Source organism: Physeter macrocephalus, chromosome 6 (genome assembly GCF_002837175.3).
Source record: "Physeter macrocephalus isolate SW-GA chromosome 6, ASM283717v5, whole genome shotgun sequence".
Lineage (NCBI taxonomy): Eukaryota > Metazoa > Chordata > Mammalia > Artiodactyla > Physeteridae > Physeter > Physeter macrocephalus.
In genome coordinates this window covers 58,480,103-58,508,061 of record NC_041219.1, presented here as the reverse complement: position 1 = coordinate 58,508,061, position 27,959 = coordinate 58,480,103, and the positions used below count along the sequence as shown (strand labels likewise).

Here is a 27,959-nt window from a genome sequence, read left to right as displayed (position 1 = left end):
CTTATATGGGGTTCAGTATATCTTTTGAATTGAGCCTTGAGCCCCAGGACAATTTCCATTATTCGTTTAATTTATTTATTCATTTGTTCTTCTTTTGTAATTTCTAAGTTTGATAAGTTAGGTTTCCTGGATCTGTCCCCCTAAGTCCTTTGGCTTTCCCCTCATTATTATGTCTATGCTCTTATAACTTTCTATTGTTTTTGCTTGCTTTTCAGAGCATCAATTTGGTTCTCAGCAGTGACCATCCTTCTTTTGTTTCTCTATTGCATTTTTACTTAGAAAATCATGTTTATTAATCTTACGGTTACCAGGGGGAAAGGGAGGGAGGGATAAATTGGGAGATTGGGATTGACATATACTCACTACTTTATATAAAATAAATAACTAATAAGGACCTACTGTATAGCACAGGGAACTCTACTCAATACTCTGTAATGGCCTATATGGGAAAATAATCTAAAAAAGAGTGGATATGCGTACATGTATAACTGATTCACTTTGTTGTACAGCAGAAACGAACACAACATTGTAAATCAACTACACCCCAATAAAAATTAAAAAAAAAAAAAAAAGAAAATCATGTTTATTAGTCCAAAGAAGTCCTTTTGTGCTCTATTGGCATTTTCTTGAGAATCCGTGTGTGTGTGTGTGTGTGTGTGTGTGTGTGTGTGTGTGTGTGTGTGTGTGTGTGTGTTTTGCGGAGTTCTCTTCTGATTCTCTTATCAATTGGCCATGGTTGAGTTCTGCTCCAATACTCTCCTTCCTCCTGCCCGTGTAAATGAAAGCAGGACCAACAAAGGTGCAGCCCCCCAGGCACCAGAAAGCAGTTCGTCACTGTCAGTGGCCTCTGCGATGTCACTGGCGGTCAAGGCAATCACTGCTCCATCGTTCTCCGTGTGGTCCCCTGCCACTGTTGCTGTCTCTGTCACGCTGCTCTCCTGATTCCTGGCACCGGGGTCCCTCACAAATCACTCATAAGCTCTGTAGCCAAGCTGCAGTCCCCAAAGCCACAGCCACAGAGAGCTCCTGCCCGCACCACATGACCGCTGACACGTGAGCCCTGGGCCCCGAGAAGCCTCTGTGCAGGATGGCTGCCCCACCCCCGCAGAGCTCCCTCTCCAGCCGTGTTCTCCCTTCCGTGGTACCAAAAGTAAAGAAGGTCTTTGGCTCGTCCCATGGCTTTGCTCTGAAGGAGAGTGTACCCTGTGTCTGTCCTTTAACAGAGCCCTCCAGAAAAGTACCCACCCTATAGTTTTGTCTCAGGGCACTTTCTTCTGGAGGAGGAAGCCACGGTGACAAAGGATTTCAGTCCATCTTCTCCAAGTAGGGAAGAATCAAAACATTATCTCCACACGCGAATCAGCTCTTTGGGCATTTCTGGATTCTCTGCCCACATTTCTAGTACATACAGTAAGTCCCCTACATATGAACCTTCAAGATGCGAACTTTCAAAGATGCGAACTGCATTCACATGTCCAATCACGTAAGTTAGTTCATGTGTCTGGAGCACACTGTCACGTGCGTGCATCCTCCACAAGTGGCTGTGCTTTTGTGCACTTTACTGCACAGTACTGTATAGAGTACAGTAGTACAGTATCTTTATTTCAAGCCCAGGATGTCCGGAAGCAAGAGGTTAGCTAGAATTGAATCCAGCAAGGAACCAGAACCTGTGCCATCAGCGTCAGGCGTGAGCGAAATTGCAGCTGGCGCTCCGTCTCCTGTTGCTGACGATCCTTCAGCTCTACCACCTCCCCCCTCCCCTCCCTCCCCAGTCAGCAGCTCTTCCTGCCTGTTCACTCGACGCCAGCCCCTGTGTGCCAGCTGTTGTGCTGTACTACTGTACTTTTCAAGGTACTGTACTGTAAGATTAAAAATGTTTATTTTTTGTGTTTGTTTTTTATGTATTATTTGTGTGAAAACTATTAAAACCTATTACAGTACAGTACTATATAGCCGACTGTGTTAGCTGGGTACCTAGGCTAACTTTGTTGGACTTAACGGACAAATTGGACTTAACGAACACGCTCTCAGAATGGAACTCGTTCATATGTAGGGGACTTACTGTATTTGGTTCATTCAACAGGCACTGATTGAACTTTCATCTGTTGTGCAAACTGTGAGAAGTCAGAGGGAAGAGACGGCATGTCATGTCTACGGAAGTATATCAGTTTCATGATGAGGAGTTGGGGGTAAATGAAATGAGAAAAAAAGAAGCTATCACAGTAATTCACGAGAGGATGAACCCCTAAACAGAAGTAATAGCAAAAGTACAAAATACAGAAGACACCTGTGGGCTTTATTGAGGGGGTAGACCCTGAAGAACTGGGTGACTCAGAAGTGTTCCAGGAAAATAAGGAAGAGGACTCCAGATCCACTCAGTTTTCTCCTAATACGTCTCCAGGACTGCACAAAATGAGGAGCCATGCTGGGGATGAAATTCCTGTTTTGAATTTGTTGAATTTAGGGTAGCAGGGAAACATCCAAGCAGAGGAGAAAGAAGGTACGTGTGCGACGTATCCAAAGCTGGGCCAGAGATCTAGGCTGGTCTGTTATCACCATTTAAATGGTAGTTACAGCCACAGGTGTGGATCAGGTCATCAGAGAACCCTGCAAAGCAAGGAAAGGCCAAGAACAGAGCCCTGGGGAACATCAGCACTTAAGGAGCAGGTAGCTAAAGAGACACTTAAAGGAGACTGAGAAGCAGCAGCTTAGGAGAGAAAAAATAACAGAAGCAGGGGAGAGGATTTAAAGAAGAGAGTGGGCGACTTGCCTGGTGGCGCAGTGGTTAAGAATCCGCCTGCCAATGCAGGGGACACGGGTTCGAGCCCTGGTCCGGGAAGATCCCACATGCCGCGGAGCAACTAAGCCGTGAGCCACAACTACTGAGCCTGCGCTCCAGAGCCCGCGAGCCACAACTACTGAGCCTGCGCTCCAGAGCCCGCGAGCCACAACTACTGAGCCTGCGCTCCAGAGCCCGCGAGCCACAACTACTGAGCCTGCGCTCCAGAGCCCGCGAGCCACAACTACTGAGCCTGCGCTCCAGAGCCCGCGAGCCACAACTACTGAGCCTGCGCTCCAGAGCCCGCGAGCCACAACTACTGAGCCTGCGCTCCAGAGCCCGCGAGCCACAACTACTGAGCCTGCGCTCTAGAGCCCGCGAGCCACAACTACTGAACCCACATGCCGCAACCACTGAAGCCCATGCGCCTAGAGCCCGTGCTCCGCAACAAGAAGCCACCGCACCACAACGAAGAGTAGCCCCCGCTGGCCGCAACTAGAGAAAGCCCACGTGCAGCGATGAAGACCCAGCGCAGCCAAAATAAAGTAAAATTTATTTTAAAAAAATAAATTAATTAATTAGAATAAAGGAGAGAGCGGTCATCGGTGCGAGGCCGCTGAGTGCAGCCACACAGCTGTGACGCACAACTCTGGGGACACGGACCACGTTAACGGTGCCCCCCCAGAATTATGCAGTGCACCGTCTGCACAACCAGGTGTGGCAGACCTGCCTCAGGACAAACACCACATTTATGTAAGGGACGATCAGAAGGAAGTGTGTCCACCAGCTTTGGCAATACATGCAAGTCAGTGGTGGCCTCAGCAAAGCAGATTCAGTGGTTGGTGAGGGCAGGAAACAGCACAGTGGGTGCTGCGGACAGAATGGACTTGAGTGGAGGCAGCGAGCAAGGCCCACTTCCCTGAAGGAGCTTGGCTTCCTGAGACAGGGGTCAGGCTGGGGGTGGGGCATTCACAGCTGAGGAAAAGTTATCTCGTTTGGTTGATTGATGAGGGGACCAGTTCCATTTTTGTTTGGTTTAGCATGGGAAATAGTTGAGCATGCTTATTTAATGAAGGGAAAGAGCCAGTCAGGAGGGAGAAATTAAAGATGAAGTCTAGTTAAGTCCTGGGAAGACAGAAAGTTGAGAAGCAGAATACAGGGATTATCCTTGCAGAGGAGGAATACTTGGGAAGACACAGGGAAGGAAGAAGGCAACAGATGCATGTAGAGGTAAATTTATAGGGGGCAGTTCTTTCCTGAGGACCCTGATTCTCAGCAAGTTCAGATGCAGGATCATCTGCTGAGACAAAAGAGAGGGAGTTGCCAAGTAGAGACAAGCCAAGTAGGGCCTCTAAGTACAAAGAGGAACTTAATAGCTCCTGGGAAAAAAACATAACCTAAAACCAGGTTTCATGTTTTAAAGAAAGTGTCTAAAGAAAGGATATGAGCATTAGGAAGGGACTTGGTCATCAAGAAAGCACAGAGCAGACCTCACCAAAGAAGACACGCAGATGGCAAATAAGCATACGAAGACATACTCCACATCTCATGCCATCAGGGAAATGCAGATTAAAAGGAGATACCACCACACAGCTATTCAAGTGGCCCAAATCCAAAACTCTGACAACACCAAATGCTGACGAGGAGGTGGAGCAACAGGAACTCTCATTCACTGCTGGAGGGAATGCAAAATGGTCCAGCCACTTTGGAAGACAGTTTGGAAGTTCCTTACAAAACTAATAAACATACTCTTACCGTACGATCCAGCAACCACAATCCTTGGAATTTACTCAAAGGAGATGAAAACTTATGTCCACACAAAAACTTCCATGAGCATGTTTACAGTAGTTTTATTCATAATTGCCAAAACTTGGAAGCAACCAAGATGTTCCTCAGTAGGTAAATAAACTGTGACATCCAGACAATGGGATATTATTCAGCGCTAAAAAGAAAGGAGCTATCGAGCCATGAAAAGACATGGAGGAACCTTAAATGCACATTACTAAGTGAAACAGGTTATCTGAAAAGGCTACATACTGTATGATTCCAACTATAGGACGTTCTGCAAAAGGCAAAAACTATGGAGAGAGTAAAAAGATCACTGATTGGTTCAGGGAAGGGGGAATAGACAAAGCAGAGGATTTTTAAAGCAATTAAAATATATTATAATAATGGATACATATCATTATACATTCGTCCAAACCCATAGAACGTGTAATGCCAAATGTGAACCCTAACGTAAAGTACGGACTTCGGGGGACTGTGGTGTGTCAATGTAGGTTCATCCTTGGTAAACGATGTACCGCTTTGATAAGTGATATTGATAATGGGGGAGGCCATGCATGTCTGGAGGCAGAAGGTAAATATATAGGCAATCTCTGTACCTCCCTCTCAATTTTGTTGTAAACCTAAAATTGCTCTAAAATCTTCTCAATTTAAAATTTTTTAAATAATCATTTTTAAAATATTTTTTAATAAAGAAAATAAGTAGAGAGGGGCCTCAAGGAGACAATGCCCATGAAGCACTACTTGGAGAAGAAGATGCCCCGGGATGCTTACGTGCTGGTTGGCTTGACAGTATCGTGGAGATGGCCCATCAGCAACCAGAGTTTGGGGGCATTAGGATGTCCTTATCAAGCTAATTGCCCTCATTCACAAAGCAGCCTTTTCATTATTTCACCTCCTATTAGTTTACCTAGAGAGGGAGAATGCTCTGGCCATACTCAAGTAAGCACTCAGACCATCTGCCAGTTACATTTCTTCCTATAAATAGAAAAACCTGAATTAAAAGTTGCTTGTTTCTTTTTTGTCAGAAGACCTACAGCGCAGAAAAAAAAGAAAAGTCATTCTTTATAGATTCATATCTTTCAGGAACAAACAACTGCCTCAATAGATCCTGTAAGCCTGATAATCAGTGTGTTTTACCTCTTCATTTCCATTGTCTCTTTAGGCAAACATATCCAGTCTCGCGGCTTTAAACACCATCTATATAAACAAGACTCTCAAGTTTATATACCAAGCCCTGACTTCTCCCCTGAGATTTATAAATGCAATTCAGCTACTCGATATCTATACTTGGAGAGATCTCTACCTCTGATCTAATGTGTTCGGTATAGAACTTTGTATTTTCCTTCCCAAACCTGCTCCGTCCAGTTTCCCCTTTCTCGGTTGAGGGCAACACCATTCTTGAGTTGTTCAGGCCAAAAGCCTAGGAGTCAGCCTTCATTTCCTTCCCTCGCCCTCTACATCCAATCCAGCAGCAAGTTCTGACAGTTGTACCTACAACATCTGTCCGGCTTCCTCCATCTCTGTGCTACCATCCCCGTCCTCACTCCATCTCCAACTCAGACCAAGCACTACCGTCTCTCTCCTGGCCTGCTTACTGCAGGAGCTTCCTAACTGGTCCACCCGCTTCAGCTCCAATCACTCCAGCTCCCCACATTCCCAGGACCCATTCTTTACACTGCAGCCACGGTGATCTTTGAAAACTAAATCACACCACGTCACTTTTGTACTTAACACTCTCTAGTGATTTCCTGTGGAACTTAGAATAAAATTGAAACTCTCCACCATAATCAAAACGAGTCCAGTGGTAAAGAATCCGCCTTCCAATGCAGTGGACGCGGCGGGTTCGATCCCTGGCTGGGGAACTAATATCCCACATGTCGCCGGGCAACTAAGCCCGCGCGCCACAACTACCGAGAGCCCGCATGCGGCAAACTACAGAGCCCGTGCGTTCCGGAGCCCACGTACCACGACCAGAGAGAGAAAACCCGCGTGCCACAACTAGAGAGAAGACTGCACGCCACAACGAAAGATCCCACATGCCTCAACGAAGACTCCACGTGCCGCAAGTGAGACCCAACGCAGCCCAAAAAATAAAGAAAATTTTAAAAGAACAGAGCCCAGCTGCCAGGCTGCCATGCTCCTGACCACCTCCACCCTGTCCCCTCCTGCTCCTCCTCTCCCTGCGCTCCGGCTCCCTTCCCGCTGGATTGCACAGGGCTCTTCTAAGCTTGGATCAGAGCGTTTGCTTTCCCCCCCTGGGACCCGGACCAGGCTCCCACCAGAACAGCCCACCCCCACGCCCCGCTGGCTCCTCCCACTCAGACCAGCTCACGACAAAGGCCTTTCCTGACCACACTAACTGAAGTTGCTCATTTACTTACTTATTCCGTTGCTCCCTCAACCAGTACATCAGCCGTGAGAGCAGGGACCTTGTCTGCCTTGTGAACTGCACCCCTGGTACCCGACAGCACCTGGCACGTGATAGGGGCTCAGTAAATATTGGCTGAATTTGATGTGGATTCAAGAGGCGCCTGGACCTGACCATGCAAGGAAAGCATCCTCTTGGACACCTTCACGCCACCAGACACAGACGAAGCAGATCAACCTGGAGATTTTGCTTAAACCAGAAGTTAGCTCAACTCCTAAGCCATTTACCCAGCCAGACTTTTTTCCTTCTTGTATCTCCACTCCAGAAACTGCTGCGTCAGCCTGCCCAGCCCACTCCCAGGCCCGTGGGCCCTGCACCACTGGCCTTCAGAGCCCCAGGTGGTGGCAACAGATGCCCTCCTCCCCGTGATGTTTTCTTTTCTTTTCTTTTCTATGAAACTGTTACACACAAAGAAAATTTGTAAATTACAGAGAAGTATGACAAAGAAGGGGGAAAATCGCTCATAATTCTGATACATTTAACATACTGGGAATTTCCTTATTCTCTTTTCAAGGCACTTTCTTCTTGAGATAAAAACTGTAAAAAGTTTGCTAAACTTTTCTTCTCATTATATTGTTAGCATTTATTGTCATTGGAAATTGTTCCATAAATATAATTAAATAGCTTAATAATATTTCACTGTCTGGATAATTACTGAACCAGTTCTCCTTTAGACATTTTAAATTCTAACATGGCCGTGGACATTTACCTCCAAACATAAATATTCATATTTTTACAATTTTCCCCAGGGTAGAGACCCATCTTGATATGTCTCTTGAGAACTCCTGATAAAACCAGGTACAGCCAGCACTGAAATGCTGGCTTCTCAATGCCCTAAGCATTGAAGCAACTACAAAAGTCCTCCCATGTAATAATTCGAAATAAAAAAAATACCAATTACATCACACCCCATATTTTCCTGTATAGAACACAAATGCAGAAAATGCATAACTGTCAAACGTCCGTCTCCTGCTAAACCATCAGTCCCAGGAACACAGGGACCTCGACCACCTTATTCATGTACCTCGCACATAGCAGGTGCTCAGTAATTACTTGGTAGACAGATGGGTAATCAATGTACCAGTGAGAATGTGACAGATAAATCGAGAAAAACTGCTGAACACCAACCTCCAAACAGCAACTCCGCTCCCACCACCCAAGCTGCACACCCAGTAGCAAGACTCAAAGCCACGTCTGTTCCAGTTACTCCTCATACAAATATTTTACAGTTTTATTTTTTAAATCATTTACACATAGTCATACAAAGAAAAATAAATTTTAGGATGGAAACTTGGGACCACGGTAGTTTTAAAAACAAACCTCTCTGACCATTAGCTAGTGAAGACAAGGCGGGAGGCCTCACGGCCACTTCAGTCACCTCTGGGCTGGGCGCGGCGCCCCAGCGCGATCCAAGCTGCTCGCTCCCTTTCCCTCAGCCTTCACCTTGCGGAGGTGATATGGGGGAAGGGGATTCTTCGACCCTCCCCCCTACAAACATTTCAAGGACAGCAAAGGCTCAAGGTAACACTGAACCCTCTCTCTGTCAGGAATTTGGCAAGACTGTAATTTCTGAGCCAACTTTCCAGAAGAGCTAGCTCAATTCCCACGCGCAGGTCTTTCTAATAGAAGGGGGATGGCCGCACTCAGGACACTCCTCGCCCACCTGCTCTGTCCTCCCTCCACAGGCCCCCAAGCCAGAGCCCCTGACCTGAGCCCATGTGGTCCCTCCAGGCTCATTCCGCGACGAGGCTTCCTCTCCCCACACCCGAACACTCTGTAGCATCTTAACCCCGGCAGCCCCTGAGGACCCCTAGGAAATGATGCCAGTTACTGCGTGCAGCATTACCAGGGACTCTGAGCTACAGCCAGGAGAGGTCCCAGAATGACAGAACCTCGAGCACCCCCAGAAACTCGCCTCTGCTGAGCCAAGTCAGCATTTAAATCCGACAGGCCAACTCCTAACACATCCCACCCTAGATGCAGTCATCACAGAGGTGCTTGACAGAACCTGCCACACACCACTGCGCGAGGAGGCTGTACTATCATCAAGTCCCGGTAAAAGGAGAAGGGGGGGGGGACAGACGCTACAAATGTGGTAGACCCCATCAGAAATGGGAGCAGATGACACCCTATATCTTTGGGTCCTTCCCAAAAAGCAGCACCAAGAAAGGGCGTGATGAGCAGAGATCTGGAGCTGGATGGACAGCCCTTGAATTAGCAAGGGACCCCGACAGCACAGCTCATTTTCCTACAATTACGCAGGAACTAGAACCCAGACTACCCAGCCCTACACTGAGGCAGCTCCTGAGAGGCAGAACCGCTTGTGGTCATCCGCCCACCCCCTTGGGAGGCCCATCTGGGGAGAGGGGATCACATCCGGAGCAGGCACCCCTCCAGGCAAACACTCGCAGGGCAGCCCATCCCACTGTCACTGGGGCAGGCCGAACATCGCTAGGAGGGTGGACAGGTCCCGGGCATCAGCCGCCCCGTAGGCGTTGCTCTGGCCTAACATGGACAAGGCTAGACGCAGGGTGCCCCAGATGTTCTCCGACATGGCTCCCCCTTCACCCCGAGGGCCCCGGCTCTTCCTCTGCATGTTCAGGGCCTCCAAGAAGTGTTCCACAGCCTCACTGCAAGGGAGAAGAATGAGAGCCGGTGAGCAGAACACCGGTGGAAGGAGGTAGGTCAGCTGGCATGGGGAGAAAGAAAGCTGGAGCTCGTAGTCAAATAACAGGATCAGAGAATGAGGAGCCAGGGCCAAAGGCAGGGAGAAGGAGTTCATTCATTCATTCATTCATTCATTCATTCCTCAGTAGATACTCTCACCGGTGGGCCCCAAGGTTGATGCAGCTGATGCCCAGGTTGTAGCGGGACCGTATATAGCCAGGCTGGAGCTCGAGGGCCCGACGGTACGCAGCTACTGCTTCTTCACTCTGGTTTCCATTGGCCAGGGTGGCCCCTAGCTTATTCCACAGCAAATAGTCCTAAGACAGGGATGGACAAGGGTTAGAAACATGAGCCAGGCTCAGATCAAATTCTGCCCCATCTCCCCCTGGCTCCCCACCCTGTTTCTCTAATGTATGTTACGATTCCATTCCTGTCTCCACAGGTCACCGTGTGGCCACGACGTAACCACTCAGCCCCCGCAGACTCCCCTAAGTCCAGATGACCCTAGACTCCCGCTCTTCTTTTCCCAGTTCTCCCAAGGCAACCAGTACGTGGAACAGTGGAATGAACTACCCCAGGACTCCGACGGTCCCAACACGCGATTCCTCCGTAAGGTACCGAGTCCCGTCCCGTCTCCCTCCCCCCGAGGCTCACGTTGGGACGAACGCTGAGGGCGGCTGTGAAACAGTCCACCGCCTTGTCATACTCCCCACTCAGGTTGAAGAGGACCCCCAAGCCACACTGCACATCGGGGTCAATGGATGCAGGGTCCAGGCGCACAGCTGCCAGGAAGAGCTCTTTCACTTCGAGAAACAGGGAGCTGGACAAGGAAGGAAAAAAAACGCAAAAAAGCAGGTGGACGGATACGCCTAGATTCCTGCCCCTCCCCAATAACCCTTTCACTGACCGATCAAGCCCCCAAGACGCGCCCACCAATCCTCCTTCCAACCCTGAGTCTTCCGTCCCGCTCTTACACCCTGAGCCTCTATCCACCCAAAATCCCACAAGCCAGGCCCTCCTGCTGCCCGGGTCGCCGCTCGCCATCCCAGGAGCTCCCCGCACTCACTCGGACAGCAGAGAGCCCAGGATGCGCTTGCTGGGGCCCAGCCCCGCCCCGCTGGCCCCTTCTTCCCCGGCTGCCAGCAGGTGGGCATAGGCCGGCGTGTAGCGCAGCCAGTCTCGCAGGGTCTCACAGGCCTGCCGCTGCAGGGACTCGTTGGTGAAGCTTACAGCCAGCGCCATCAGCGCCGTCCGGTTGTCTGGCTTTAGCTCTAGGCACCTGTTTGGACAGACACGGACAGAGCTGGTCTCCGCAGTTGACACTGCACCTATCGGCACCCTGGGAGCCGAGCCAAGCTTCAGAACGCAGAGTTACCTGCCAGCTCCCTCAGGTAAGGTGTAGAGGAATCCTCTACGGGTGGGTCATTAATAAAGTTACAGACCTGAGAAAGGGAACATTTCGGCAGCCAAGGAACCAGCCAGGGTCCCACAAATAAAAGCCAAAGCTGAGGAACGAATGGAGCCAGTTATCTCCACACTCACCCCAAACCTTAGAGTTTCATCATGAGAAAACACTCGTGTTAGTAGCCAGAAAGAAGAGAAGGATCTGTCACTCTAAAGGTTATCTGCAGAGCCCTGGGACCACCCTGCCCCCACCACCACCCTTTCAGCGTACTCACTTCCGCAGCGCGCTGATGGCTAAGAGTTCTTGCTCATTCTCTGCCTGGGTGGTCCCCAGATACTGCCAAGCCTAGAGAGAAGTTGCCAGACTTCGTCACCCCGGTACTCCCCTTCCCACCATTGCTTCCTCTGCTCCCCCACTCACCATCTCACTCTCAGAACCCGACCCCAGGCTGTCACCCAGGCCCTAATCCATCTGCACTACCCTTAGGGGCCGCCCTCAAAACTGGAGGGAGCGTCTCTAATCTGAAGTCAGAAGAACGAGCTGCTCACTTCCATGTGCTTGGGGTCTCGCTGCACAGCCGCCTCGAAGAGCAGGACGGCGTTCGGCAGGTCCCCCTCCTCAAGTCGCCGCAGCCCTTCCTCAAAAGGCTGGGGGTGGTCACGCAGGGGGTTCTCCTCCTCAAAGTGGTACCCCTACGAGGAAGGGAAGCCAAGTGAGACCCCATCTCAGAGGGGGCCATCACTGAGCGGCAGGAAGGGGAGCTGACAACCGAGACTGAGGTGGACAAGAAGCTGAAGGCCTCCAGAAAGGTATCCGGACGAATGCTGGCAGATTCTCCGTATCTTAAAGGAGGTCACCTGCGACCACAGCGAAGAAATTCCATGTCATGCCCACGGCAACTGGAAAGCCAGGCAAACTCTGATCCACGCTGGGATTAAGCTCATTTTAGGAAGTTTTTTTCAGCCGGTGTTTCCACATCCTTGATTTTTCTCATTCCTGGACAGGGCACATTTCTGAACAGGATCTGCTTACAGTAATGAGATAAGTTCCCTTTAGCTATTCAAGGGGCATTTCTTGTTATCCTGCAATAGTGTGATAATCTATAAAGGAAATGCAATTTGGAGTCAGAGGCCCTGCTATTCAAATGCAACTCTTACCCAGCTCACGGAGTCCTGTGCACACTGAAGGGACAGCGTGTGTTCAAGCACTTTGAAAATTTTAATTTATTCCCCAATTTCATTCTTAAAAGTTATTAATATTAATCTGTATCTGATAGTAAATGAAAGCTAAATTCCAAAATCCTGAGGGCAGAAAACGCTTCAGAAAGACCAGTCCTCTTCCAGCTGAGGCTTTCTCGTTTGAGGGAAGTTATGATGCTCTGTGCAGAGTTCTGTCCCCAGGTCTTCCACGTAGGCAGAGAGGTGTTAAGATAAAATGGGTCCCTAGTAAGCGTGTGACTTGGGACAAGGGAATAAAATGCTCCTTTTTGGAGAGTAGTGGTTACCATCACAAAACAATACCCCAGAATGAAAACAAGATGCAAAATACAGGGTAGGGCCCTTTCTAAATGTTGTTAAGGACAAATCAGAATGAAACTGTACGAAACAAAGACATGAGTGAGGCCCTGCTTCACTATCATTGTGAAACTGCTCAAGAACCAGAAACGCTTAAGTCTTGCCAGCAAAGTTCTAAACCATTATAAGTAATCTGCAAATTATTTGTGACAAATAAAAATTAAATAATTACAACGGGGATTTAAGAAGCGAGACATACAGGAGATGGACTTGGGATAAACGTATAAAAAGTATATTCACGTTGAGAATAGGTAATGTTCCTGGGACACCTCCGTGCAACAGGAAAACTCAGGAGATAGAAAAGGACCCTAGAACAAGAATCAGCAAGGGGCAGAGGATAAATATTTTGTCACAACTACTCATCTCCACCAGAGCAGTGAGAAAGCAGCCACAGATGATATGTAAACAAGCATGGCTGTGTTCCAATAAAACTCTATTTATGGACACTGAAGTTTGAATTTTATCAATACATAGTTTTCACATTTCACAAATTATTACTTTTCATTTTTTTAAAACCATTTAAAAATGTTAAAACCATTCTCAGCTCACGGGCCATTAAAAAAAAAAAAAGATGGAAGGATAGATTTCCCGTGGGCCACAGTTTGCCAGCCCCACCTAGACTATTGGAGTCCCACAAGATAAAGCCTTCTGCATTCACCCTCGAATACTGCCCATCCTCAATCCATGTTTCAAGCCACCCCGTAGGAAACAGATCATTGTCACCTGTAACACAATTTCCTAATGAAAGTAATTCCTGCCTCTCAGAGCTACTGAGAGCATCAAATGAGAATATCTACCACAGCCTTAACAAAAAGCTTAAAATACTATGCGTGAATAGGTATTATCCTCAGCAGACGATGCAACAAATCAATTCCATCATGTTGCAACCACAGGGTTCTCTAAGTACGCTCTTGTCTGTGTTATCTATCCTCCTTGAGGTTTTATCAATTGCTGATCAGAGAGGAATTTTTCAAAAGTAGAATATTTGTATAGATGAAAAAAAAAAAAGAGTCCTCTGGAGGAACCTTTAACAACCCACAGGATGCAGGATAAGCTTGGGATCACTGTTGCATCTTAAAAAGTCTAATCCAAGCCATTCATGAGGTCTGATCCATCGTCTGGTCTGCTCAAAATTTCATAGGATCATACTGCAAAAACAGGATCACTACTAAGTAGAGTGTGTCCCATCACAGAAATTTCTCCTTCACGCTAACAGTATACAGTATCATATCTGCTCCTGCTGTAGGTGTAGCCTTGAAAATTTAAGGATCATGAATAAAAAATACGACATTCAGATACTCATGAATTTACCTGATAGAGTCAGATCAACATTTGAAAAAAAAAAAAAACAAGTACTATTGATATATAATTTATTAACAGTTTAACAAAAGGCAGACAAAATCTGGAACATTAATGCGAACGTTTCTAATCCTAATTTTGCAATATCCCAAGGTATCAATGATATCAAAATAGGGTTCAAAGATCGAAAAACATAATTATGTTTTTAAGTTTTGAATTAAAGAATTTATTCCAACTATCATGTCATTAATACAGAAGTAAAAAATGGTAAGAGGAGGTGCTGCTCATATGAAATTAGAGCTATGTCTATATTTATCAAAAACCAGGAAATTTTTTTAAATTTATTTTATTTTTATTTATTTTTTGGCTGTGTTACATCTTCATTGCTGTGCACAGGATTTCTCTATTTGTAGCGAGCGGGGCTACTCTTCATTGTAGTGCACGGGCTTCTCATTGCGGTGGCTTCTGTTTTCGCGGAGCACGGGCTCCAGGTGCATGGGCTTCAGTAGTTGTGGCACGTGGGCCCTAGAGCACGCAGGCTTCAGTAGTTGGGGCACATAGGTCAGTAGTTATGGCTCACAGGCTCTAGAGTGCAGGCTCAGTAGTTGTGGTGCACAGGCTTAGTTGCTCCGTGGCATGTGGGATCTTCCCAGACCAGGGATCAAACCCGTGTCCCCTGCATTGGCAGGCGGAGTCTTAACCACTGTGCCACGAGGGAAGTCCCAGGGAATTTTTACCTAAACTTTACACCTTGCCATTTATAAGTCGACGGGGCCTGTGCAACTTATCAAGTGTCTATTACAAATTAATAAAAGTATTATCTGCAGGTATTTCCTTCAGTTCTTCCTCATCACAAGTCTATAGAAGAAACTCTTACTGTGGAAAAACCAGAGGACGGGGTCCCAAAAGGTAAGCTCCCTTTTCTATTATATCACAGAACAACTCTCAGAAAGTCAGGCTGGGATAATAAACAAAATCATCTTTTTCCTAGTACTAAGATTTTCATTGGCTTTTAAATCCTAGCCTTTTCTAAGTTATCTTGAACTCTGCTCTTCTCTATCTTTGCAAGACCTACCTCCAGAATCCTGGCCCTCTAGTTCTAGCCCCAACCAGGTCTGAGCTGAGAAAAAGACACCACTGATCACCTCCCCAGTTCCTGTTTTGCCTTTTTCAAAACCAAGCAATTCTCTCCCTCCCCCATCATGCTTCAACTCACAGCTCAGTTATTACCCACATGTCCGAATGCCCCACAGCCCACAAGCAGATTTTTTTTCACAGTGATACCCTGATATAACATATGCTTCTAAGGCAACAGTATATATTACATGCAAAATTCAATCATTCTTCACCACCAACTTCTGGGAAATTTTCCTAGCGTTTGAATAATTTAATATAATTCTTTGAAAATACCCTAAATTGGGGGCAAGTGGTTAGTACCTACAGGAAGAGATCAGAATTTAAAATAAACTTGTGAGTTAAAAAAGTAAACAGATACTAAGGTGGAGGGCAGAGAGATGGCCTACCACCTACCACTCTCTACCAAAGGAGCTATCAATCTTCTTAAAATGTTTTCAACCAACCTCCAAAGCAGGGCTCCTCCCTCTGTGCTCTCATTGCATCGTGTGCAAACCTCTACTCTAGGTATTCTGTCACTTATTGTTGTTATTTGACAAGGGTGGTCTATTATCATTAACTTTTATATCCCAAGAATAAAGCATACTCTCAAAAACTGGAGGAGAGCAGGGGCAAGGGAATAATTCAGGCTGCCTTTCACGGAAAGGGGCTCCAAAAAATAATTACCTAAAAGTGGGTACCCTTCAGATTCATGATTAAAGGAGAGACAATAAAACAAGGAGATCCTGCAGTCTGAAAAACTAGTTCTTACCTTATCGTAGGAAGCAGACGTGAGGTCGTCATAGTCAGAAAGCCAGGGGTGGGCCTCGGCATCCCGTTTGGCCATCTCCTCCAGCTCCGCCTGCAACTTGTCCCAGAAATCAACCTCAGACTGTAAGAAAGGCAAGGCAGATAGAAACAGAAGATTCGTCATGAGCACCCCGCCCCACCCTTAGTTCCGCTAAGATGGAGTCCCTATGGCAGTAGTTGCTTAATTTCAATGTGTTTAAGATCCCCCGAAGAGCTTTTCTTCATGCAGGTTCCTAGATCCTACCCCCAGATTCTGACTCAGTAGTCTGTGATGCCCAGGAATTTGCGTTTCTGATAGGCAACCACCCCATCCCAAGCAATTCTGACAAAGAGAATCCAAGAACACTATGAAATACAATGTTCACCCATCTCTGATGTTAAGACACCCACTCTCTCCAAAGAAGTGTTTTCTCTTGGACTGGTTACACCTGTACTAGCTGCTCTCACCTCTATAGCTGACTTGGCTCGTTCAAACTCCATATCAAGAGCAGATGTGTTTACTGGTCTTGTGAACTGGTCAACCCAGGCCTCTGAAGTACCCTGCGACAAAGAAGGATGGTCATACCACCACCACCAACTTTCTACCCACTAAATATCAACTGAATACCCATTAGACACCACCAACCTGGGCACTCCTGAGAAGAACGTTCTCAGAATCTCTTTCCCACCCACTCGGGACCTGGATGCTACCAAACAAGCTGGCAATAAGATCCCTTCCCCATCTGCGACCACTGAACACTGAACCCACGGCCGGGGGCGCCAGCCGGCTCTGAGGTAGGACTGGGAGGTGACAGTGTCCTACCTGCTGCTGAATAAACTCTGCTGCCCACTGCTCTGCCTGAGCTCGGCCCGACCTTGCGCCGGACTCCAGGGACACCTGCCCCTCGCCAATCTGCCGCACGAATTTCAGGAACTGGGGCACAGAGACACACACAGGCCACTTGGGAGAGGACTTGCGGGTGTGCCCTCTCAACCACGCCCAGAGAAGCCTGCACTTACCCCTCCCCCTGACCATCTCTAGCTACAGACAAGATAGGCTAAAGACCCTGGAAAAAGCAGAGAGCAAAAAGAAAGGGATTTCTGGCTCGAGAGATCTGAGAAGGCACAGAAAAGACAAAGGGTTAGTAGGCAAAGAAATGAGGGCAAGAATACTGGAAGAGGAGGCAGGGTCGTAAGTCTCTGTTCTCCAGACAGGAAGGAGTGGACCTCGGATCTCATCTCGTTCGCCTTAAACTACACTGGGGTAAGAGAAGCGGGGCTCCTGACTTCTCAGAGCAGCTCTGCTGGGCAAAGCGGCAGCGGGACGTGGCTCACCTCCGAGTCGGCCAACTTTGGGTCATCCACCTTGGCCACAAAGTCGCTGGCCGCGTGCTGCAGGTCCTCCTCGGGCTGGTACTCATCATACCTGGGACAGGTGAGCACTCGCTCATCTTGCACATTCGCCTGCCACATCCTTCCCCACTCCCAGCCCATGGCGATTACGGTTCTCATCGGGGAACAGAGGGTGACACTGCTCCTCTCTCTGGTTGGGGACCTACTAATTCCAATTTACATTAAAGAAGGACATTCGGGCAGGAGTGGCAAAGCACTAGCTACATGCTTTCACCTCTCTCGTTCCCAAACGCGTCTTTCCAGAGAGAAGGAATAGACGGTTGCAGGCTCCAAATTAAAAGGGGAACAAGGGCGCGTGAGATAAAGTGACAAACTTTTGGTAGGATAGTTAGGATTCTCGACTCGATTATATGTGAGCCATAAATGAATCGGGGTAATAATACAAGTGGACACCTCAGAGCAGAAAATGAAGGGACTGCAACTGGGTTTAAGCATGTGGATAGAGGAGCTTGGTGGAGGGGAGCAGGAAAACCATCCAGCACTCCTTCCACAGGGGTCCATCCAGAGAGAAGTGGCCGGACTCACCAGCGACGAGAGGCAGCCGTTCCCTCTGGCTCTCCCAGCCACAGCTTCTCCTCTGACTGCTCCAGGTACTCCTCAGCCCAGCGGGCCGGGGACACAGACAAAGGGTCTGCAAGGAGCAGAGAGGTGGGGAAATCAGTGAGGGATCAGGAAAGGGAGAATATTAACGTAACCAAGTCAAAGCAGAATCCCTCAGAGACCACTGGTCAGAAGAAAATACTACTAAATTGTCAACATCCAACCTGCTCCCAAGGGGCCTAGGGCAGGAGTTTACTGAACTGGGGACAGGAGACCAAATAAGGAGGCTCAGGAGAGGAGTAGGGACCAAACCCTTTTGTTTGAAGTGCAAGAGCCCTCACTAAGAAATGGCGGGCACTGGGCCTCCACCTTCCTCAAAGGTACTGCAGGGACCTGGCAGGGAACCAGGGGAGAACACAGGAGCTCCCATTCCTTAACCAAACCTTGGTCTGTCCTCCATCTACAGAGTTCACACCCTCCCAACAAAAGGAGCCTCATAATTGGGAGACTGGGATCGACATATATACACTACTGATACTATGTGTAAAATAGATAACTAATGAGAACCTACTGTATAGCACAGGGAACTCTACTCAGTGCTCTGTGGTGACCTAAATGGGAAGGAAATCCAAATAAGAGGGGGTATATGTATATGTACTGCTGATTCACTTTGCTGTACAGTAGAAACTAACACAATATTGTAAAGCAACTGTACTCCAATGAAAATTTAAAGAAAAAAAAAGGAACCTCATATTTCATCCTAATATACCTACCAAGAGAATGTGAGAAGCTGAATGCTGGGCTAGAACTAAAGATACATGGGTCCACTCTTCCCACTGGATTTTTTTTCATTTTTTGAGATGTAACATACAAACATGAAGGTAGGTCAAGTGTACCAAACTTAGGTGTGCTGCTTCATTAATTTCTACCCGCGAACACACTCAAGCCACCACCACCCGGATCACGACATGGACCGTCTACAGTTCCCTCACAGGCTCCCGCAGGTCCACACCCCCCAGGATAAACATTATTCTGAATTCTGTCACTTTTGACTGCTTTTGAGAGCTATGTTTTTAAGTCTAATTCCAGAGATCATCTTAGCAACTCTCATGAAAAAGGGCATTGCTGCAACATCAGAATAAACATATCAAATGAGGGTGCTGAACTTTTCTCAACCTCCAGGACTTCGCTCTTTACTGTTCTAGGGCCAGGAAAACAAAAAAGTAATGACACAGATTGGTTACAGGATTTAAAGGGACCCTAAAGAGTGAGTGCACACAGAGAAGGATGGGCCGACGTGTTCTATCTTCGGCTCTGAACCCATATCCTTACAAATGGTCATCCTGTCTTTGTCCCTAATTTGAAGATCTATTACTGCTTTTAACACCAAGAAGGCAGGTTTACCTCCTCGGGATGCATATACAACAGAACTTTCTATTCCATTTAACTGAGACTCTGCCTGAATAATTTCAACAAACTAATCTCAACATCTGAGAAAATAATGTCAAAATCTGAAAAAGAAAGAAAAAAAAAAGATCAAGATGCACAGATTTCACCTAATCATAAATAATAAGTGATTTATTACTAATAAAATAAAAGATGCAGTTGACAATTTTTTTGATCACAGACTTGGTCTCTCAATTTCGAGAACTCCTGACATTTATATCAAGATTTCCCTCACTAGCTTTTACAGGCAACATTTCTCTTTCCTTTGCCCCAGCCAGACTGTTAGCTCAAGTCTGGAGACCTAATAAGGAAATGCTTAATACCCCGTCCCATTCTGCTGAAAAATACCCAGTCCCCCCTCCTCACTCTCCAGTCACTCCCTCTCAACTAGAGTGTTTCACAAAAACATATTCTGGCCAAAAGTACTCCTCAAATTGCAGAGGACACCGTTTCTGTGAAATGCACCTCTAAAGGACAAGCAGCAACAGAAAAAGTAAAAAGCACCTGGACTTTAAAACAGACAAGAAGTAGTTTAGAAAAAAGAACCCCAGAGATGAGTCATCCTCAAATAGCTGTAATTTGGTATTTAGCCATATTGGCCACAAGACTCAGGATTTTCTGGCATTGGGAACCTGCTCCAACAAACAAGTCAAAATAAAATAACCAAAAGAACACTAGCTGGCCTTCATAATATTTTTTGAGAAATTCTTACAGAAAATCAGATTCATCTGGATACCTGTCAGATGGAAGCAACTAAGTCCTGCTGAGTGGGAGGGACTATCCTAGGTCACAGAGATCACAGAGTGACAACCAACAACCTAGATACCAAACCTCTGATTCAGAGCGTTCACCTGGCCTAGGTTCTCACTGTGTGTTCATTTCATCGAGGCACATCTACCCCAAGCTCAACAGTCAAAAGCTCAGAACTTCCCACCTTTACCCATGAAAGTCTCCACATCCACTAAGTGACACAGCGATCAAGGACGCAGGTTCTAGGGTCAGGCTACCTGCACTCGCATCCCAGCTCCACCACTTATTCACTGTGAGTCTCCAGACAAGTTATCAACCCTCTAAGTTTCCAATTCCTTATCTATGAAGTAGATATAATAATAGCTACCTCACAGGGATTCTTGTGAAGACCAGATGAGATAATGCCTATGCAAAGCACAGAGTAACAAATATTAGCTATTATTATCATTACTGTCTGCTCAAGGCAAATCCATACAAAAGTGGAAAACATCACAATGAGATTATTATTCCTTTTATTCCATAGCCTCTTCCTCTGCCATCCAGGGGAGAGCTACCGCCAATCATCATCTGCTACTGCTGGCCATTGCCCTTCCTATGAAAGTACAGGTTTATCTCTCATAATTGTCATACGAACCTCACACACCATTTTAGCTGAGGCTGTCTAACTCAAAACCCCTTAAAGATGCGTTTCTTCCCTAGAGCTGAGCAATCACAAGATGGACAATTATTTGGCGCAGAAGATTGGGGTGAGAGGGAGGAGTGGAATTCCATCAAGAAATATTTCAGACTAAAAAATGAGCTTCATGTGGTAATGGAATAATTCTATATCTTGATTGCAGTAATGGTTATGCAAATCTACATATGTGATAAAACTATAAACATACAAATAAACGCATGTAAAACTGGTGAAATCTAATAAGATCTGTGGATCGTACCAGTGGCAATTTTCTGTTGATACTGTACATAACTAACAAATGCAAAATGTCGCCACCGGCAAAAACAGAGGGAAAGACACACAGAACCTTTCTGTACATTTTTTTTGCAACTTCCAGTGAAACTATATTTCCAAATACAACATTCAAACAAGAAAAAAACTAAGCTTCAAGGTTCCTTTTAAACTAGATTCTAGAATCCTAACAATGGGGAGTTAAAAATAATAAAGATTTAAAGAATATAACCTCCTCTCAACTTGCAGTCTACTTATCCACAAAGAAATAGGTAACCGATATCACTACTGTAATAATATCAGCCATAAACGTTATGAGGCTAGTATCCACGGGTTCCACATCCACGGATTCAACCAACTGTGGATGGAAACTATTCAGAGGGAGAGGGGCAGGGGAATTCTAGAGAGTTCCAAAAAGCAAAACTTTGAATTTGCCCCATGCTAGCGACTATTTACAAAGCATTTACATTGTATTAGATATTATAATAATCTAGAGATTTAAAGCATATGGGAGGGTAGGTTATATGCAAATACTATGCAATTTTATATAATTTTATATAAATTTTATATAAAGGACTTGAGCAATTTTATATACAAAATTGCAACTTTATATATAAAATTGCAATTTTATATAAAGGACTTGAGCATCCAGGATTTTGGTAACCACAGGGGTCCTGGAACCAATCCCCTGCAGATACCAGGGAATAACTGTACTAGAAAATCAATCCCCGTTAGCTCTTTCTCCCAGATCTCAATTCTCTCATTCAATAAATTCTGAAGGGCCACTACATACAAAGCAATATACTACTGCAATAGGACATTTATATGAAGGCAGATCCCACACAGCTCAATATCCCTTTCCAGCTTTCCATATCCCTGCCTCTGTGAAGCAGGCACACTTCCAAAAAAATGTACAAAACAGAGGAAGAGAGAGATCTCCTGAAGACAATTTAACAGGGAAGACAGGTCCAACATGTTCTTCTAAAGCAGTTTTTCATTTACAGGTTAAGGAAGATTTCAATGGCTCCAAGTATTCAACAAATTTTAACAAAAATCTCATCAGTCTCAAAGCTTATAGTAGTGATGATTTTTTCCTGAATTATCAAAAATGACTGACGCCCATACATTATAACAGAAGTCTCTCTGCGATAAGAAACAGCACTTAAATCTAAGGTTTGTACAAAAAGCTGAGTTTCAGTCTGGTGGCGGGTCTTTATTACAGCTCAGATTTTCCAATTGGGGCAATTCCACCCCTTTGCCTGGCAAGGAAAATAAAAAGCCTCACTATTTCTTATCTTCCAGTTCTCTGTCTCCGTATTTTTATTCGGCATCGATGCGTAGGGAGCCAGATTTGGCAACACCCATACGTTATAACAGACGTGTCTCCGTGATAAGAGATAGCGCTTAAATCTAAGGTTTGTACAAAAAGCTGAGTTTCAGTCTGGTGGCGGGTCTTTATTACAGCTCAGATTTTCCAATTGGGGCAATTCCACACAGAAGATTCTCAATGATAGTGTAATGATTCTAAGTATGGAGGCAGGAGTCAGACAGACATGAGTTTGCATATAATCTCTGTTACTGAATGATTTCAGACGAAGTATTAATCCTTCCAAATCTCAGTTTCCTCGTCTATAAAATGGGCGAGGAATACCTACCCTGTATTTCTGTGAAGCTCAACTGGCTCTGAGACTATAAAGTGCATAGAAACCAAGCACACCCATTGTTCTTCCTTAAACTCCAACTTAAAGGAGGGAAAGGGAGTCATGATAAAAGAGACCAACAGCTTTTATTAAAGGTGAGTTTCAGGTGTTAGATTTGGGGGGTTTTCTCTTGTGTGTGGAGGAAGCCCTGTCTTTAGGAGAATAAAAATGATTGCGGGCAGGGGGTACCAATTAGGTCCCATCAATCATGTCATGCAAATTCAGGAACTATGATGATGGGAGCACCCTGAGAGGCCAGAATCTTTGCAACTTTCTCCCTTTATCTCTTTTGTGATTCTTGATTTCTTAAATTGGAAACAGGCTAACAGTGCTCTCTTTGAGAGCACTCAGGAAGAGCAGAGAGGAAGAGAATGCCCTTGCCCAGGCCTGTAATCAGAAAGGCTTGGGGGAGAAGACTCAGTCCCCCAGGATGCAGTGAGCACAGACAACTCAAAGAGGGGAAATTAGGCGGGGACCCTGAAGAGCTTAAGCTGCAGGCCTGGCAGTACAGCGTAATGGGTAAAAGCCCACAGACTCTGGAGTCATCCGAACCCAGAGTCAAATCCCAGCTCCACCACTTACAAAGCAGTGACTCCTCGGGCAAATTATTTAACCTCTCAGCCTCAGTTTTCTTATCTATATATTAGGAATAATAACTACCTCAAGGGTTCTCAGGGGGAGTAAACGGACAATGCATTTAAAGCACTAAAACAAAGCCTAGAACCTGGTTAAGTAAACATTAGCTCTTGTTATTAATTTTTATTATTATCATCAAGACCCTATACTTCAGGCCTTTGAACTCCACAATTCCACTTTCCAAGGCTCTAACCCTGTTCAAGATGACTTAATGCCAGAATCCCAAGGGATATGTTAAACATTTCTCTCTTCCTGGGCAACACTGCCATCCATCCAATCTGCGGATCCTCTCCACCAAACCACAGTACTAAAGTTCCAGATAACAAAGAAGAAAACCTAACTCCCCGTGTTCTCTCTCTCCTCAAAATCTCTTATCCAGTTCAAACCCACGCCTCTGTTTAATATAAGTTTCAATTCCCTGTTACCACCTAAGAGAAATCAGGTTCAGTGCCCTATAGGAAAGAGTCAAGAGTCCAGAAAGGTCATAAGCAGCTGAAATCTCTCTAAATCCTAAAATGAACGAGGGAAACCGTGTAGAACTTTGCATCACAGGCACCACTGTAGATCTTCCCACAAGAAGCCTCACCTGTAACTTCAGAGATGAACTCTTGGGACCAGTCAGTCTCATTGTAATCCTGAGTTACATCCACAGCATCTCCAGCGGCAAGGAACTCCTGGGCCCAGTTCTCCGACAAGGCCAAGTCTGCCACACCAGGGGCTTAAGAGAGAGACAGAGAGAGAACTAAGGAAAATACCTATCATTCTATCACGCCTAAGGAACCCTGAGTGCACATGAAAACACTCTGTTCCTTTTGTCTCCTTCTGCATCTCAATTCATCAATACCAGCAGCATCTAAATACGGAATCCCCTTGTCCCTACCTGCACAGAAAACGGTGACCCCCGTCCCCCCACAGCCAGAACCAGACTCTGGACCCACCTCTCTGGGGAGCCTGGCGGAAGTTTGACTGTTCAATCTCCTGCATCTCTGCCAGGAGGTCATCCATCTTGAAGGTCTGAGGGGCACGGGATACAAGTGGTGCATTCTGGTCCTGGAGGAATTCGGCCACCAACTGTCAGAAGAGAGATGGTGAAATGAACCCAGCAAGAGACAGGGGCCCATTGGATGAGGGATACTAACATCAAACGCAAGGAAAGGGAAACACAGAAACTAAAGATTTGGAAACACTCAAAGAATACTTAAAACAAAAACAAGCAGGAGAGCTGAGGCAAATCTCATTTGATCAGGGAAGTCCACAGACTGAAATATGGATGAGTCAAGTTTAAAGTAAAAATACAACGGGCGAACTAAAAATGCTACAGAAAAGACTGGCATATTTACCTCATCTTCAGAGGCTACCCCCAAAGGCTTAGAGACCTAAGACAAAAGAAAGGGAGACAATATAGTACAGTGGTGAAGACCACAGCCACACAACTCAGTTAACCCTGGGTTAAAATTCCAGCTCTTCCATTCATAAGGCAAGTCACAAAATTTCTCAAAGCCTCAGTTTCCTCATCTATAAAATGGTTGCCTTCGTCTATATAAAGACGTTCAATGTTTAATATAGTAAACACCCATTGCGTGGCAACTATTATCACTTGCAACACAACAGAGACAGCAGTTATCCCAAAGTGTGCATCCGGACCCTCCATCCCAGGTCACAACTCGGGCTTTCCGCCTGAAGAACACTCACCGCCTCCGAGGCTGGGGCTCCTGGGGGCCAGGGCCCAGGCCTCAACCCCTCCTGCCGAAAGGCTTTGTCCTGGGTGAAGTGCCCGGCCAGCTTCATGAGCGGGTTGGCACCCCCGCATTCCGCCTCCACCAGCTCCCGCATCGCCATGGTGACCGCCGGCTCTCTGATGGGCAGAGGTTTGGAACTGAGGTCCCGGAGCCAAACCCTTCCCCAACCCACAACTCAGCCCAGATCTGGGGGAGGTGGTTGTTGGCCGCTGGCCACTCTCCACCCCTGCGCCTTCTGCTGCGGCCCCCACCTCCGCCAGGAGTCGGGGGGTCGCTGCCCTCCTGCCGCCCCCCCCCCCCCCCAAGGCCACCGCTCTCCGCCTGGGCCTCTCCAGCGGCCTCCACGACTGGGGGGGCCGCGCCCTCCCGGCGCCCCCCCCCCCCCAGGGCCACCGCTCTCCGCCTGGGCCTCTCCAGCGGCCTCCACGACTGCGGTCTCAGGCGGCGGGACAGGCGGCAGCCGCCCCCCACAGACAGGCCTGAACCCCAGGGGACCGGGAGGACAATTCCGCAACTGAGCTGTACGGGAGAATTGGCCGGGCAAGGGAGAGGGGACACGCCGCGGGACCGTAAGCCCAGTCCCCTACACCCGCAGTCACCGGGCGAGCACTGCTTGGGGCCATTCCCTCTCCGTAAGTCACCTGAGCCCCTCCCCCTGCTCGGCCGGTCCCAGCCCACCCCTCCCGCGCTCAGAGCACCCAGTCTCCCCCATCCCGGGTCGCTGCTCAAGCTCCGCCCCCCGCGACCCGCGAGGACACCGCAAGGGCTGCTGGAAGACCAGGAAGGTGTTCTCGCGCCCCCTCGGGGCCCGGCACTCACCGCCGCGCGCGAAGCCACACGACCCGCCGGGGTACCTGGTGCGGGCTGGAGGGGGAGGGGAGAGAAGGGGTTGGGGAGCCAGGGGCGGGGCTCGGGCTTAAAGGGGCCGTGACCGCCGCGCGACGGTCGCGGCCCTGCGGAAGCTGTTTGGAGGGGCGGGGCCTTAAGTCTGCGACGCAGCGTGATGGGAGGAGCCGTGGGTCTTAAAGGAGAAGTCTCGGAGCCTCGACTCTGCGAGCACTCGAAAGGATCGCGGACGCTAGGACTTGTTTGATGGAAAGCTCAAAGAAGAATGGAGCTAGGAGGGGCTTCCTGACCTTTGGGGGAAAGCCGAGCACGCAGATCCTGGGCTCAGATCATTCTGCGTCTTCCCGGGGGCGTATTGTGACCCAAGGGGATTCCCTCCCTTTCTGGACCTCGGTTTTAGAGAAAGGCCCTAATGCGGGCGTGGTGGGGGTCAAATCCGGGGCCTTCCCCAGCCTTCTAGGCCTGCCCCCTTCCAAACTGCCCCTAGCAGGACAGCGTCACAGTCTCCATGGTGACAGAGGCCTGCCCCCAATCCCTCTGCCACATCTGCGTATTGGGGGAAATAGCACTGGATGACGACACATTCCGGTGACTAAAGTAGGGTCCAACGCATCCTCAGACCTCAAGCCGATACCCTACTGGGAAGGTGCACAGTGAGTCACTCCTCTCCCCTCCTTCCTCCCTCACCGCTGGTCAAGGTCACCGTGGTGGCCTTACTCCCATTGCCCCGGACAGGGAATGCACAAATATGATGCAAGAAGTGATCTTTAATCACGAAATAAGCCTCAGGCCCCACCATCTGCCACAGAATTGGCTCTGGTGTCAAACCTCAAGGACACTGGGAAACAAACCCTGCAATCTCACCCGCCTCCAAGTCCAAGGGTGTCCCGATGTCATGAAGAAGGAAGGGCAGGAGGTGCTCAGGGCTGCTGGTGGATGGGCAAGGACAGGTCTGTGCCGAAAGGACAAAAGTACCGTCCCAGCCTAGGGTACAGGAGAGGAGGCAGGTAGTCAGTCGGCAGGTGGCACCCTGGGCCAGGCTGGCTTCCTGGCTGTCCTGCAGATTTCACAGGTGGAGGCCCCAGGGGACCAGAGGGGCATGGCTGTGTAAACTCGTCCCTGAGATGGTAGAGAAGCTGTTCTGACACCTCAGGGGAACAGAACAGCAGGGAAAACCTGAGACTGTGCACAATTTCTCTTTTTACTTACCTTTTCACCATGGATCCCAGCCCTTGCCTGTTTTCTGGTCTCAGGCTGACATTGTAAAGCAAATACCTAGTCCCTAATAAACTAAACCATGCCAGTGAGGAAGGGATGCCCTCTGGAAAGTGCATACTTTAAGAAAGAGGATCCCTGGAGAGAGCAATGTTTAACTGAAAGCATATGATACAGTAGAATGTCAGAAAATCCAGGCAACCAGATCCCAGTAGCATTCAAACCATAACACACATATAACCTTCAGCTCTGCTAGGCATTTAGTAACTGATTAACAATAACTCACTATGTATGCCGCTTGTAGGAGAATCGTAACAATGATAATAACAGATGTTTATTGAATGCTTACTTAAATCCAGGCATTGTACTAAACATTTTATGTGCATTAACACTTTTAATCTTCATAATACCCCTGTGAAATAGGTATTACTAATCCCACTTCACAGTTAAGACTTAGCCAAAAGTCACACAGCTAGGAAGTCAAAGTTCAATCCAGACATAACTCCAAATACCTATCCATTACACAACACTGCCTCCCAGTCTTGCTTATAAGCCCTGGAGAGCTTTGGTCTTCTAGGCCATAGCTCTTCACAGAAACTGGCTCACAAGCCCAAGAGGGACTCTGGCACTGGGAAAGGACTACTAGATTTACTTGGGTATTTAATATTTATTGAAGTTCCATATTTAAAACCTTAGATTTTGTTATTCCAGATTCAACTTTAAAGTCTTATTTATTCATAACAAATATTTTTATTAAATGGATATAATTATTTTTAACCTATTCTTTAATTAATATTTTATTTTACTTATTCTTTTTTTTTTTTTTTTTTTTTTTTGTAGTATGTGGGCCTCTCACTGTTGTGGCCTCTCCCGTGGCGGGGCACAG

The 27,959-nt window shown here is 47.2% G+C and overlaps 1 protein-coding gene across 4 annotated transcripts; it reads right to left on the bottom strand.

Moving 5' to 3' along the window:
- Positions 1-8,191: 8,191 nt before the first annotated feature.
- Positions 8,192-27,054, bottom strand: PEX5 (peroxisomal biogenesis factor 5). Of its 4 annotated transcripts, none has more exons than XM_055085456.1 (16): positions 26,723-27,054; positions 24,966-25,128; positions 24,614-24,649; positions 24,212-24,344; positions 23,860-23,991; positions 17,781-17,886; positions 17,178-17,268; positions 16,666-16,776; positions 16,311-16,403; positions 15,826-15,945; positions 11,616-11,759; positions 11,342-11,412; positions 10,729-10,941; positions 10,317-10,482; positions 9,822-9,979; positions 8,192-9,625 (listed from the first exon to the last, which is right to left on the bottom strand). In XM_055085456.1, the coding sequence occupies exons 2-16, from the start codon at positions 25,110-25,112 to the stop codon at positions 9,424-9,426; spliced, it is 1,923 nt and encodes a 640-aa protein (XP_054941431.1). In that variant the 5' UTR covers positions 25,113-25,128; positions 26,723-27,054; the 3' UTR covers positions 8,192-9,423. The 4 variants fall into 4 exon arrangements, with proteins under 4 accessions (XP_054941431.1, XP_007108378.1, XP_028346782.1 ...); XM_007108316.3 differs by lacking the exon at positions 26,723-27,054 and adding an exon at positions 25,832-25,978; XM_028490981.1 differs by lacking the exon at positions 26,723-27,054 and adding an exon at positions 25,612-25,633.
- Positions 27,055-27,959: the final 905 nt, after the last annotated feature.